This window comes from Doryrhamphus excisus, chromosome 1, assembly GCF_030265055.1.
Source record: "Doryrhamphus excisus isolate RoL2022-K1 chromosome 1, RoL_Dexc_1.0, whole genome shotgun sequence".
NCBI lineage: Eukaryota > Metazoa > Chordata > Actinopteri > Syngnathiformes > Syngnathidae > Doryrhamphus > Doryrhamphus excisus.
Window position 1 is genome coordinate 32,197,222 of NC_080466.1, and position 14,978 is coordinate 32,212,199.

General features: G+C 45.1%; 1 protein-coding gene across 3 annotated transcripts in view; it reads left to right on the forward strand.

Moving 5' to 3' along the window:
• LOC131132435 (exostosin-1) overlaps window positions 1-6,760 on the forward strand; it is a 51,545-nt gene extending 44,785 nt beyond the window's left edge. For all 3 annotated transcript variants that reach the window (XM_058078045.1, XM_058078053.1, XM_058078061.1), the window contains 6 exons: window positions 170-288; window positions 1,690-1,785; window positions 3,146-3,235; window positions 4,830-4,990; window positions 5,281-5,452; window positions 6,383-6,760. In XM_058078045.1, the coding sequence (XP_057934028.1) occupies window positions 170-288; window positions 1,690-1,785; window positions 3,146-3,235; window positions 4,830-4,990; window positions 5,281-5,452; window positions 6,383-6,568 (824 nt within the window). In that variant the 3' untranslated portion in view covers window positions 6,569-6,760. The remainder of the gene's footprint in view (window positions 1-169; window positions 289-1,689; window positions 1,786-3,145; window positions 3,236-4,829; window positions 4,991-5,280; window positions 5,453-6,382) is intronic.
• The last annotated feature ends 8,218 nt before the right edge of the window (window positions 6,761-14,978 follow it).

Below are 14,978 nucleotides of genomic sequence, written 5' to 3' on the forward strand. Positions count from 1 at the left end.
GACTGGTACCGCACACAACAACACACACACACACACACACACATTGTGTCCACTTAACCATGATGGAGGTTTATGGAGAGGCTGAGTACATCTGTACAAATCTGGGTTAAAGACCCCATTACCCACGTTAACGCTTTCTCTTTGTGTGTGTGTGCGTGCGTGTTGCCAGGTGAAAGCCCACTGCAGCAGTTCACCGCCGTGATCCACAGCGTCAGTCCCCTGCAGTCCCACGTGTCTCCTGTGGTGAAGCTCATCATCGCCGTAGCCAAGTCCAAGTTCTGTGCACGGGTGGGCGGCGGCTGCGTTTCCATGCTAAGTCGTGCTACAGCCATCCCTCCTTGACTGCGCTTTATTAGCCATGAGTCCGTTTCTGCCATGTAGGATTCAATATTAATGCTAACAATGTGATGACGTAACACCCCTACAATCACATTTACACTCTGCTGTCCTTTCTTTCCATCACATGACTTAAGGCTCTGGCATCAGGAACCAACTAGAGTGCTAACTAGCTACTAGCTAGAACTAGCTAGCCTCCCATGTTCTGATCCTGACATAAGAAAGTGTTTCAAGCTGAGTGGGGAAGATGGACAAAGAAGACAAAAACTTACCACTTCCACACAGAGTGGGAGAAGAATCACTGTGGCCGAGTAGCCAGAATACTACGTGTACTGTACTTTTAGCCATTCTGATATAGCTGGGTGTACTGTGGTACTATGGCGGGGTGCAGGTCTAGTGTAGGCAGGTACAATGAAACGTATTGTGAATGACAGACATGAATATTACAGTACAGGCAACATCATAATATGCTATATGTTTCATATTCAACATCATAATATGCTATATGTTTAATATTCAACATCATAATATGCTATGTGGTTAATATACAACATCGTAATATGCTATATGTTTAATATTCAACATCATAATATGCTATATGTTTAATATTCAACATCATAATATGCTATATGTTTAATATACAACATAATATGCTATATGTTTAATATTCAACATTATAATATGCTATATGTTTAATGTTCAACATCATAATATGCTATGTGTTTAATATACAACATCATAATATGCTATATGTTTAATATTCAACATCATAATATGTTATATGTTTAATATACAACATCATAATATGCTATATGTTTAATATTCAACATCATAATATGCTATATGTTTAATATACAACATCATAATATGCTATATGTTTAATATTCAACATCATAATATGCTATATGTTTAATGTTCAACATCATAATATGATATATGTTTAATATTCAACATCATAATATGCTATATGTTTAATATTCAACATCATAATATGCCATATGTTTAATATTCAACATCATAATATGCTATGTGTTTAATATACAACATCATAATATGCTATATGTTTAATATACAACATCATAATATGCTATATGTTTAATATTCAACATCATAATATGCTGTGTTTAATATACAACATCATAATATGCTATATGTTTAATATACAACATCATAATATGTTATGTGTTTAATATTCAACATCATAATATGTTATGTGTTTAATATTCAACATCATAACATGCTATATGTTTAATATACAACATCATAATATGCTATATGTTTAATATTCAACCATATATTATGCGTTATAAGTTTAATATTCAACATCATAATATGCTATGTGTTTAAATGCAGATTGTGGTTTTATGGAACAGCGACAAGCCTTTACCCCCCAGGACCAAGTGGCCCTCCACCAGCGTGCCTCTCAAGGTCATCCAAGGACAGACCAAGGTGCTACTGTACATCCACGTTGTCCTCAATGTTTGGCTCGTTAGCCAACGGTGGGAATTGAATCTCCTCGAATGACTCCGCCCATGATTTATTGCAAATGTTGATCAGAGAGGGGCGAGAAGTCAAGGCCAAGCTTGGAGGTGGCGGAGGGGTGTGGCCTTTCGGCGGTCTCAGGGGTGTGACAAAGCCCCCCCCCCGGATGAGCAATGCGATATGCAAACCCGTGCATTTATGGAGCCATCCTTCCGTCTTAGTGAGAACTGAACAACATGACCCGTAGCCACGGGTGCAAACGGTAAATCATCCCAGTCAGGTGGCTTGGCGTTGACGGAGCTTGTGCCGAGCAAGCACTTTGAGCGCCACATCAATATTATCAGCAGCGGCGCGGCCGTATTTCAGCTTCATCCATCACGCCTCAACACGCCACGTCTCCGTCCTCCGGCAACGGAACTTTTATGTACGGCTCCGTCTTAAACATCGATCGAGGCTCCTTAGCGGTGCAAGGAAATGATGGTGGCGGGGAGCGCCAAAGGTGAAAAGGCCTCATGGCGTGCGTCACTGAGCGCAATGTAAGATGGGAAGCTCGAGTGCACGCGGCCAAGCGTCCGTCTGCGTACGTGTGGCGCCAGGAAAGACTTCCGTCTTATCCAAACTGCAGCCTGAACCGGACTACGGCTTCTGGCTGATGGCTTGTGTCCTTCTAGCCGGACCCGTGGCAACATGGCTACCTGACAGACCTCAGCCATCTTACATGTTTTATTCTACACGCCGTGATTGGCATCTATGCATCTCTATGTGCTCTACAGAAAACACACTTGCTCATCCTGGGGGGGAATATTCCTAAATCCTGCGTCCCATCAAGCGTCCAAATACTCTGGTCTGACTGTTTGGAAGGGGGGCGTCCCACTCCATCTGGCATTGGAGAAACAGGAGAGTCAAATATGGCGGTGGTAGTGTGATGGTAGTGTGCTGGTCTGGGCTGTTTCCCCGTGATAAATGGACACATGAGAATGGGGGGGCGACCTCAAGATGAATGACAACGATTCCTCCGCAGCTGGCAGAGACTCACTGCAAGTTATCAGCAACGCTTGATTGCAGTTGTTGCTGCTAAGGGGGGGCTCGCACCCGGTAGCTTGATCACAGGGCCCCCGGGGCTTTCCACCCGCTTCTCCCTTAACAAGAAAGATTTCATTCCAAAGCGCTAATCCTCGGCTAACATATTGGCTAATATTTATACGATTTGATGATCGAAATATGACAAACGTGCAGCCACAGCACACGGAGACATGGAACTTCCATGGACATGGAACAAAAATCAAATGTATCAAATCATCTTCCTTTGTCTTCCGTCCTCTTGCAGACCATGAGCAGCCGATTTGCCCCCCATGACGTCATCCTCACGGACGCCGTCCTGAGTCTGGATGAAGACTCTGTTCTCTCCACCAATGAGGTGAGCTCGGCGTCATCAGCTGTGGAACTTTTGATCCCAAATGGCATGCCGGCCAGGACCGGCCCAGGACACCCCCCTCATCCTAAAACGGGAAGATGTTTTATTGATGGGAGCAAGTCCATGGTCACCTTCTCCTACGCTCCTGGGATCACAATCACGCTTTGGCGTGGCTAAACAATCACCCCTCTGCAAGTCAACCTTTGTGGAGGAGGAGGAGGGGGAGGGGGAGGGGCAGGAGGAGGAAGGACGTGGAGCTGTGCCGGATAAGCCGTCACCCTAATTGTCCTTTTAAGGTGATGCAGGGATTTAAGGAAAGCGTGTGGAATGTGTGGAGTGGAATCATCCACGAGGAGGCCACTTCACGCTTTGAATGTCACTTGGATATTTAAAATGGAAGCTCTGCAGGTTTCTCCATGACATCGTCTCATCGCGTCCCCCCCCCCATCCAACGCCTTTGCCACTATATCCCCCCCATCCAACGCCTTTGCCGCTATATTCATCCCATCCTGTCAGCCCTTGTCTCGCTGCATATGTTGGACATCTATGGATGGATGATTGCTCTATCTCGCTTGTACTTCCGTATAAGTGACAAGAGTAAAGGCTCGTACTACTACTACTACTACTACTACTACTACTACTACTACTACTATTTTGTGGTCTGTTCAAGGTGACGTCACTGCTTTTTATTTTTATTCGGCCGCGTTAAAGCCAGTGATTATAGCTCACCTACTATCATATTGACCCCTGCTCTTTGGATCCATTTTGGCCTTGCAAGAATCAGTGTGTAGCATGCACACACACACACACACTCACACACACTCACACACACACACAAGGAAGACAGACACATGAGTAGTGCAGGGTGTGTCATTTAGCATGATTAGCCCCACTTGAATCCCTGTTGGCAACACCATGAAACGTTAGGACGTTAGGAATTCTTTTCCCGCCTTTGTCACACACTGTCAATCACTCCAGCGTGCCGGGATGGCAGCCGCAACCTTTCCTACTTGCCCGCTCAGCCCATTCACCGCCGCTTTTAGCGCCGAGAGCCTCCGCGCCCGCCTTGCTCACGCTAAGCTGCTCCTTACATCAGCTTTTTACGCTCCCGGGTCGCCGCCGTCTTTCTCTGGGGGCCCCTGCCCGGGATGCTACGCTTGGTGGGGGAGGGGGAGGGCAACGGCACCGCCTCACCGTCTTCTTTACTATTATTATTCATATCCACTCCTTGGTAGTATTTCATATTGTAACTAGCATGTGTGTCGGCATAGCATGCTAACTGTCGTGATGACGTTTCTATAAAAAGTAGTACCTGAGAAAATGCTTCAAATGCTAACATGCTAAAGTTAAAAAAGTGAACTTTTTCTTCTCCCTCAACCTGCAAACATTCCACAACACATAATGCTCTCTCTCCCTCTTTTGCAACACCCCTTGCTCTCTTTCATTTCGTTCTGGGGTTTCGTCTCTTACGACCAGTCCAGAGTTCCATGATTCCGTCCCAAGCGTATCATGAGGCTCCACCAGGGAGGCTAAGAGCAGCCCCCGTGATGCGCTCACCCCCCTACCCCACCTGACTGAACCCCATGTTTTCCTGCAGGTGGATTTTGCCTTTATCGTGTGGCAGACCTTCCCGGAGCGCATCGTGGGTTACCCTGCCAGGAGCCACTACTGGGACGCCGCCAGGTCCTGCTGGGGCTACACCTCCAAGTGGACCAACGACTACTCCATGGTGCTGACGGGGGCCGCTTTCTACCACAGGTTAGATGTGCCAGCATGCTAACATGCTAACAATGGCCAAAACAATAATCACACGGCAGCAGAGTCGGGGCAACCTCAGCCTTTAGCGTGCGGCGGGCAGGAGGAGCAGACTTAGTAAGCAGACTTAGTAGCAGACTTAGTAGCAGACTTGGTAAGCAGATTTAGTCAGCAGACTTAGTCAGCAGACTTAGTAAACAGATTTAGTAAGCAGATTTAGTAGCAGACTTAGTAAGCAGACTTAGTAGCAGACTTAGTAAGCAGACTTATTGGCTGTGTTGCGCCCCCCGCAGGTACTACCACTACCTGTTCAGCCACTACGTCCCCGCCAGCCTGCTGGCCATGGTGGACCGCATGGTGAACTGCGAGGACATCCTGATGAACTTCCTGGTGTCGGCCGTCAGCAAGCAGGCGCCCATCAAGGTGACGCAGAAGAAGCAGTACAAGGAGACCATGATGGCGCAGGTGACAGGAATGAATGAATGCGGTCGTGTGTCCTGTTGTGGTCAGCAGGCATCATTGAGATGTTCCATCACATGACCTCCATGCTGTACGGGGTCAGCCGTGTCCCACATCGAGGGAGTCAAGTGAAAAAGACTCCTCCTCCTATTCTTTGTGGAAGTGGTACTTTTTGGCATCTGACTTTGGCCTTCTTCCCGACTCCATTTGAAACATCGTTTTCTACTTTAGAATGCAGTAAATAAGTTGGAGGCTAACTAGTTAGCTTGCTAGCGCGCTAATGTTTGAAGCCGTGGCCGTCTCTTGTGTCCTTGCCGTTCTTCCTCTCCCATCTTTCTTTCATGAATGTATTCATTATAACCATCAATTATTCATTCCTTCCCTTCCTTCCTTCCTTCCTTCCTTCCTTCCTTCCTTCCTTCCTTCCTTCCTTCCTTTCATTCGTTCAGTCATGTTTCCTTTCCTGTCGTCAATCATGAATTATGACTACATTGATATTATTGTAGATAGATAATATACTAGCGTCACTAGCGTAGCGTGTTTATGGTGCTAGCTAATTAATGTCATTATAGGGCTGGCTGTTATGTCATTCTAGGCTCCAGCATACCCGCCCCCCTTGTGAGGATAAGTGACATATCATAACATATCATAACATATCATAACCGTATCATATCATATCATAACCGTATCATAACATATCATAATCATATCATCCATTTTTTCTGAATCATTGGAGGTATTTATTCCCATTTTGAATGATGGAAGCCATACTGTACGTGTTCCATCCCGCTTTGTCAAGCCAATTTGGAATTCCATTCTGGAGCAAATGAAAGAGCGAATTTCCGCTAGTAGCTGTCCCGGTCCATCAGGGCGGCCCCCCTGCAGGACTGGAGTCCAGCCTGTGACCTGAGTGTTTGTCTTTGTGTCCAATCCGAGGGCTCCAAGGTGTCCCGCTGGGCCGACCCGGACCACTTCGCCCAGCGTCAGACGTGCATGAACGCTTTCAGCCGCTGGCTGGGCTTCATGCCTCTGCTGCACTCGCAGATGAGACTGGACCCGCTGCTGTTCCGGGACCAGGTGTCCATCCTGAGGAAGAAGTACCGGGACATCGAGAGGCTGTGAACGCACCCCCTCTAGACGCCCATACGTGGACACACCGCCGCACCACGACATGGGCGTGGGAGCCGCTCACGTCGGCACGTGGAAAACAACCTTTCCCTGGACCGGACTGGACCGGACCATGGGTCCTGTGTACTATTGTAGACCTGCAGCCCCCCCCCCCCTTCCTGTCTGTATGAACAAAGGAGAAATAAAAGCGAGTTATGCTATGAGGTGTCCCATAACCTGTGTTCATTGGACACTTCATTAGGTACGCCTTCACCCCCCGACTTGTTCAGTCACTTCATGACCCCCGCCTGTGACCCGCCCCTGACTAGGTGGGCCCCTCCCACCACTTTGTAAGGCTTTGCCACACGTCTTAAATGCACTCAGCTTGTTTGATGGTTTTCAGTAGGCTAAGCTAGGCTAGTACTGCGGCTCACATAGCATGCTAACGTAGCATCAGAAGTACACACACAGGGCAGCGTGTTGGACACTCCATCATCAAGACACACGAACACAACACGGCCTGTTCATAGCCAGCGTGCGTGTTGTCAACAACCGCCATCTTTGGGTGTGCATGAGGTGTACCTAATGAAGCAGGAAAAGCTGACCTCCAGCCAACATGGCGGAGCGTGAGCGTGAATATTAAAGTCACTTTAATTGCTTCCCCTCCCAAAGTGGAGAAGAATTCCCAGAAAAGCCGCTGATCCCGACTCAGCCTGGCTTTAGTCAAAGTCCAAACAAAATCTATATGCTAATCAAGCCTGCTGATATTTACATTTTTCCTTAACTTATGACCCAGCCTGTACATGCACGCTACGCTCCCCCGCGCCGCCATCAGGTTCCCTCACTCTATGGAAAATTCACTCATGAATACATAGTACTGCAATACTCTACGTATACGTGTACAGTGTGTAGTATTGTAGTACAGCTGTTGTTCTTTCTGTTTCCGCTTTCTTCAGTCAAACTTCTTGCATTTTCTTGAGTTTCTATTGGCGGTAACATTTTCATAGGACCAACAATACGTATCGTAATGTTACGTCTTCAGTGTACGTGTATGAGACATGACGTTAGATTACCTTGCACACATGCTGGGACGAACACGCCATGGCTGAGACCAACACGCCATGGCTGAGACCAACACACCATGGCTGAGACCAACACGCCATGCCTGAGACGGACGCACCATGGCTGAGACGGACACGCCATGGCTGAGACGGACACGCCATGGCTGAAACGGACGTGCCATGGCAGAGACGGACACGCTATGGCTGAGGCAGACACGCCATGGCAGAGATGGATGCATAATTTTTATTTGGTAAGAAATCTTAAATTAAGATTTTTATATCTAGAAATGAGCAGGACCAAAATCCTAGATCTAAGATTTTTATAACTAAAAACAAGCAGGACCTTTAAGCTGGAAATACTTATTTTAAGAATGAAATACAAATGGGGGAAACAGGGATTGAACTACAAATAGACCCTTTGCTGTTCAACATCACAGACTGGAAAAAGGTTCGCCTCCCATTCCGTGTGGAAGTGGTACTTTATTTTGGCTTCTTAGGTTGAAAAGACATGGGCTAGCTCAACAGTTAGCTCACTTTGAGAGTTGCTGAAGTGATGTTCTTCACCACAGCTACTTTGGCACAGAGCCTCCATGGACGTGAGAAAGTCATCTTCATCACTACCTACCCCCCTTCATCTGTCCTCTTGTCTCCTCCTTCCTCCTCCTCTCCTCTCAGAGACCATCATCACAACAAGCTCATCTCCTCTTACGTCCTCTCGCTTCTTCTCCCGCCGCGCCGCCCACCTCTCCCAGGAGCCGTCAGGAGGACGTCTTCATCACTTTTACAACGTTCAACCTTCACACGCCGCCAACAATACCATAGGAACACCAAGCAAAGACAATTTCATATGCCACTGCATGATATCTATGTATGTATGCTATAGCATGGCACGGCATGGTATAGCATGGCATGGCATAGTATAGCATGGCATGGCATGGTATAGCATGGCATGGTATAGCATGGCATGGCATGGCATAGCATGGTATGGTATAGGATGGTATAGCATGGCATGGTATGACATGGTATAGGATGGTATAGCATGGCGTGGTATAGCATGGTATGGCATGGTATAGCATGGTATGGCATGGTATAGGATGGCAAGTGGGTTTGACCATAGAGCATCCATGACACCAGATATTATCTAACCTCCTTCATCATAACATCCATTCCTTTACACCCAAAATGGGATAAAGGAGTGTGCATATACTATATATGTGTGTGTGTGTGTGTGTGTGTGGGAGTCTTATAGGAGGGGGGCACCGTGCACACACACACACACACACACACAGTAGTGTGCTAAGCTAGCATATGGTCACGGGTGAGCAGCCACTCTGACAAATGTGAGGAGACAGCTCTTAATGAGAAACATAGTTGGAGGACAGGACGTGTGTGCGTGTGTGTGTGCGTGTGTGTGCGTGTGTGTGTGTGTGTGTGCATGTGCGTGTGTGTGTGCGTGAACGAGTGTGAAAAAGAAGAAAAAAAGATGAGAAAGTATGTTCCAAATAATGGTGTCCATCTCCGCCTCTTAATGACTTTTCTTCCTCCTGCATCTCAGGGCGTAGCTAAAGCAGGTGGACAGTATTTATTCCAAAGTGAATCATAATCAGGGAAAGATTGCTGATGATTTATTCATGGCCGCCTAATGGAGGCGTGACCAAAGAGAGCGCCACTGACACATGAAAGAGAGCGCTCTCCGCCTGTCACACGTCCACTGCTGCAGCCCTGGGGAACCTAGACCTACACTTGCAACTTACACTAGTATATATATATATATAGTATATATAGTATATATATATATACGTATATGTACATTCATACACATATATACCTGGATGTCATTAGAGCCCCCTGGACATGACGTAACACCCCTAGAGTCATCCTTACACTCCTATTACCCAGTATAGGAGACAAGGAGGGTAGACAGGAAAGTGTAGGTAGGAGGAAGCGTCTCTAAGAGGATGGAAGGAAATGAGAAGTGGATCAGAAGGCGAGAAAGTTACATTCTAAAAATAACAAAAACAATCAACACCACAATCTTTACTTTTGTGTGTGTGTGTGTACTGTGTGTGTGTACTGTGTGGACTTTGTCATTGTTAGTCAGCAAGTGTGGAAGATTAAAGAAGAAATGAAGAATGCTGTATGAATAATAATAATAATAATAATAATAATAATAATAATAATAATAATAATAATAATAATAATAATAATAATAATAATAATAATAATAATAATAATAATAATAATAATAATGTGTCCATTAGCTTATTCTGAACTCTTTCATGTTGTACAATAGTTGTACAAAACATACTGTACTTATATTGTTGTACCATACATACTGTACTTATATGGTTGTACCACACATACTGTACTTATATGGTTGTACCATACATACTGTACTTATATGGTTGTACCATTTGGAATATTAAAATATAAAATATTAAAATATATTTGGTTGGAATATTCTCATTTCCTGTTCTTCATATGACCAAGCTTATCTGCTCTTGGAATAAGACTCGTTGCTCTTCTTCCTGGTCTATGCTGGTCCAGGAACTAAAGTCAGCACACGTTCTTCTTAGCTTGGCCTCACGGGCAGACTATGTTGTCCACTGTTTGATCAGGTCTGCCCCCCGCCCCCCTTTGGTGCTGCTGCTCGAGAGCCAGGCCGGGACATCAGTGCTGACGAGGCCTTTTTTTATAGCGGCAAAATGGATTGAAAGGCAACCAACTTTTATTTTCACTTCCTAGCCCCCACGAGGCTGGGAGAGGCTGGGGGTAGCTGGGGGAGGCTGGGAGAGGCTGGGAGAGGCTGGGAGAGGACACCCCCATCCTCACTGGCTGGCCCAGGAGCACCTGGGAGCTGGCTGCTATGTCATCCAAAGATGCTATACACTAGGCTTTTCATGGGTTGTTGCAGTCCTTACACACAATGTGTACAAGACACACAACGTGTACAAGACACACAGTGTGTACAAGACACACAGTGTGTACAAGACACACAGTGTGTACAAGACACACAACGTGTACAAGACACACAGTGTGTACAAGACACACAACGTGTACAAGACAATAGAAGTACAAGGACTATAGAAGGCAACAATGGAATTGAATGATTTGTTTTAATTCAAATGTGAAGTGAAGTGACATCATAGTATTGTGTGTGTGTGTGTGTGTGTGTGTGTGTGTGTGTGTGTGTGTGTGTGTGTGTGTGTGTGTGTGTGTGCATGCGTGTGCAATTAGTGAGCATCATTTGTTTGCATTATGTACTTTGACAGGTGGGGGGGGTAGGGTTGTGTGTGTATTGTTCACCTCTCCTTTCCCCTTCACTTGTGTCCTACAGTAGTACACTACTGCACGTACTACTTGTCCGACATGTACTACTTGTTCCAGTCATGTAGGCAGCCATCAGAGTTACGTGATGCCAATATAGAGTGGTATCATATAGTGTTATTATAGAGTTAAGTGATGCCAATATAGAGTGGTATCATATAGTGGTATCATACAGTTACGTGATGCCAATATAGAGTGGTATCATATAGTGGTATCATAGAGTTGCGTGATGCCAATATAGAGTGGTATCATATAGTGGTATTATAGAGTTAAGTGATGCCAATATAGAGTGGTATCATATAGTGGTCTTATAGAGTTAAGTGATGCCAATATAGAGTGGTATCATATAGTGGTATTATAGAGTTAAGTGATGCCAATATAGAGTGGTATCATATAGTGTTATTATAGAGTTGCGTGATGCCAATATAGAGTGGTATCATATAGTGGTATTATAGAGTTAAGTGATGCCAATATATAGTGGTATCATATAGTGGTATTATAGAGTTGCGTGATGCCAATATAGAGTGGTATCATATAGTGGTATTATAGAGTTAAGTGATGCCAATATAGAGTGGTATCATATAGTGTTATTATAGAGTTGCGTGATGCCAATATAGAGTGGTATCATATAGTGGTCTTATAGAGTTAAGTGATGCCAATATAGAGTGGTATCATATAGTGGTATTATAGAGTTAAGTGATGCCAATATAGAGTGGTATCATATAGTGGTATTATAGAGTTAAGTGATGCCAATATACTAGAGTGGTATCATATAGTGGTATTATAGAGTTAAGTGATGCCAATATAGAGTGGTATCATATAGTGTTATTATAGAGTTGCGTGATGCCAATATAGAGTGGTATCATATAGTGCAGGGGTGGGCAAACTACGGCCCGGGGGCCACATGCGGCCCACCAAGCGTTTGAATCCGGCCCGCCAGTTGCTTTCTAAGTAACTTCAACTTTTAACATACAAACTGGCAACATGACTTGCAAGTCGGATGTCTGATTTAGTAAAAAATAAACAACAAAACTGTAAAATTAAATGACATAGTTTGATGTGGTGTGATGTTTAAAGTGCTCCTAAAAAAGGGACATACAACTGATATAGGATAACACTTTTACAGATAAAATTAGACAAATAATTCAAGGAAAATGATAAGCATAAAATAGTGTGTGTGTGTTAAATATATGTTCTGGCCCCCCAGACAATTTTGTTAACTCAATGCGGCCCTCGAGTCCAAATATTTGCCCACCCCTGATATAGTGGTATTATAGAGTTAAGTGATGCCAACATAGAGTGGTATCATATAGTGGTATTATAGAGTTAAGTGATGCCAACATAGAGTGGTATCATATAGTGGTATTATAGAGTTGCGTGATGCCAATATAGAGTGGTATAAATCCAGAGAGCCATGAAAAGGAAAGACGATGGACGTCAATCATCTTCCCATTGCATAAGTGACCATTGTCCGTCCACCAATCAAAACGCTCCACTGCGTCTAGCTCCTCCGTTGGGATCCACAAAAGACTTTCTCCCAGGTTTCACTCCGATTCCCAAGTCAAGCTGGGTCACCAACATGAGACGAGAACATCTAATCCCACACAGACGGCAGCTCAGCGCCTTTCCCACAAGGAATGAAGCGACATGTTGTGGGCAAATGAGGTGAGATGTTGGCGTGGTGAGAACCAGGGTGGGAATCCAGGCCACAAATGTTTGAGTGGACGCAGATTGACATTTTCCATTACTGCGTCCACGTGCACGAGCATTACTGCGTGCACGTCTTTTGTCTTGGCAGCGGCTCATCCATCTTGTTATTGCCCCATCCCAAAGTCCGTGCACGTGTGTGCATCATGCACTAGCACCTGTACGCGTGTGTACCATGGCAGCAAGGTGATTTATGGACACGAGTGTTGCTGGAGAGCTCAGGCTACGGCAACGCCTGTAAATCCTGATAAAAATATGGGATGGAAGCAATTTCATGCCATCAATCTTCCTACCTAGCGCCCCTCATATATTGGCAGGTGTGTGTGTGTGTGTGTGTGTGTGTGTGTGTGTGTGTGTGTGTGTGTCTGTGGGAGGCAAGCTAAACCTGGACTAGACTTGCCTTAAATGTGAAAATCACAGGACTGGCAATTGTGGTACTAGTATGTTACTGTGTAGTATTGACAAATGAATGTACAGTATCTCTAGTGGTACAGTATATCTATATTTGCTCCTATCAGGTTAAGTAGCATTAATGTGAAGTATGGTATAAGTTAGTGTTAGAGTTACATAAAGTAGAGTGGGTTATGGTCCGGTTACAGTAAAGGGGGTTTAGGGTCAGGGGTAGGGTAAAATAAAGTAGAGTGGGGTTAGGGTCATGGGTACGGTAAAATAAAGTAGAGTGGGGTTTGGGTCAGGGGTACGCTCAAATAAAATAGAGTGGGGTTAGGGTCATGGATACGGTAAAATAAAGTAGAGTGGGGTTCGGGTCAGGTTGTACGTGAGGATTATCGAGGGCGAGGTGGCCAAGTGGTCTTTACAATAACCTTGCCCCGTCCTTGCCGCCTGAGAACACGTCTGCTCTTATCAGGATCTTGTAGCGGGCTGCAATATCCCAGACACCCCTCCCCCAACCCCCCCCCCCATCCCCCCCAGGGAGGCCGCCTGCCTGCCTTGGAATCGTCCACAGCAAATCTCCTGCTGTGATCCCTGGTCTTTGAGAGGGACTTGAAACCAAACAAAGTGAGCTTGGTGACCCCTTCTTTCATCCAGCCCATCCAGCCCTTTGGTTCCACTTCAGTCGTCATGGCGACGCAACATGAGGACAAAAGTATTGAGACGTGAGCTTCTTGTCCTAGCCCGCTGAGACCAAGTGTTGATGTTTAGTCCACGCACCATTTGGAGGACGGCCTTCCAGGGTTTTCTCTGTAACTTCTGGTGTGATCCTAAATGGTCATGTGTTTTTCTCTGCTCAAGCCATCTAGCTGTGGATTTATGCTCCTCTTCATTTGGACATGAATGATTGTATTTGTATTGTATTTGTTGGAAAATAATATAATAGTAGATGGACTTCAGACAAGGAGTCTGGTTCATCTTTGCTGGAGACATTGAAAATGTTGAGCTAGATGTCACGCCCTGTGTGGGTTCGTGCGTGACAGTTTGTCTATGTTCCCTGTCTGGGCTTTGGTTTCCCTTTTGAACACTCTGATTTTGTATTGGACTTCCTCTTTTGCCCCGTCTGCCTTAGTTGCCATGGTCACCCACACCTGTCCCTAATCTGTCCTCTAGTTCAGGTGTGCGCTTCTCCCTTTGTGGGATCATTATAGTTTGTCCGTCAGCAAGTTGAGTTGCCTTTTCTTCTGCTGCTATTATAGCCAGAATAAATATTATTTTACCTGCATTTGGTCCTGCTCTCTGCATCCTGGGGTCGCACCGCAACATAGACATGCCGCTCCGTGACACTAGAAGTTGACTTAGGAGCACTCAACTGACGACAGAAGGTGGTCGTATGGGTAATCCGACCTACTAACAGATGGTGATTATTATTATTATAGTTCCCACGGGTCATTTTCTTGTTTAAAGATCATTTATGACATTTATTCATCGTTAATATTGAAACTCCATAGCCTGATCAGCCACGTAGTGTGGGAATGCTGACCTCTAGTGGCTGGTAGCATGCAGTGCAGCTGTACATAACTATAGTCTGTTTCCTCCCCGCCCACTCTGGTTCTCCTGGTAGTGGTCGTCATGGTATCTCAAACGGACACCCGACACATCCTCATTTCTTCAGGTGTGACTTACACTTTTATGGAAAAAGTTGCATCAGTCTTGAGGATCAGAAGGTTATTGCTTTTGGTTGTCTAATAAATATATATTTATACATTCCTAAACAGGTTTGCGTGCTCTACAAAACTACCAAAATATTATCAACATTCCATTGATTGTTTTCATGAATTCTGAATTATTGTGGTCTGCCAGTAATTAGTGTGCTCACTGAAGTATTGATCATATTCCTTTGGTCAAGACACAACACAGAGCCTCGTGTTTGTGAA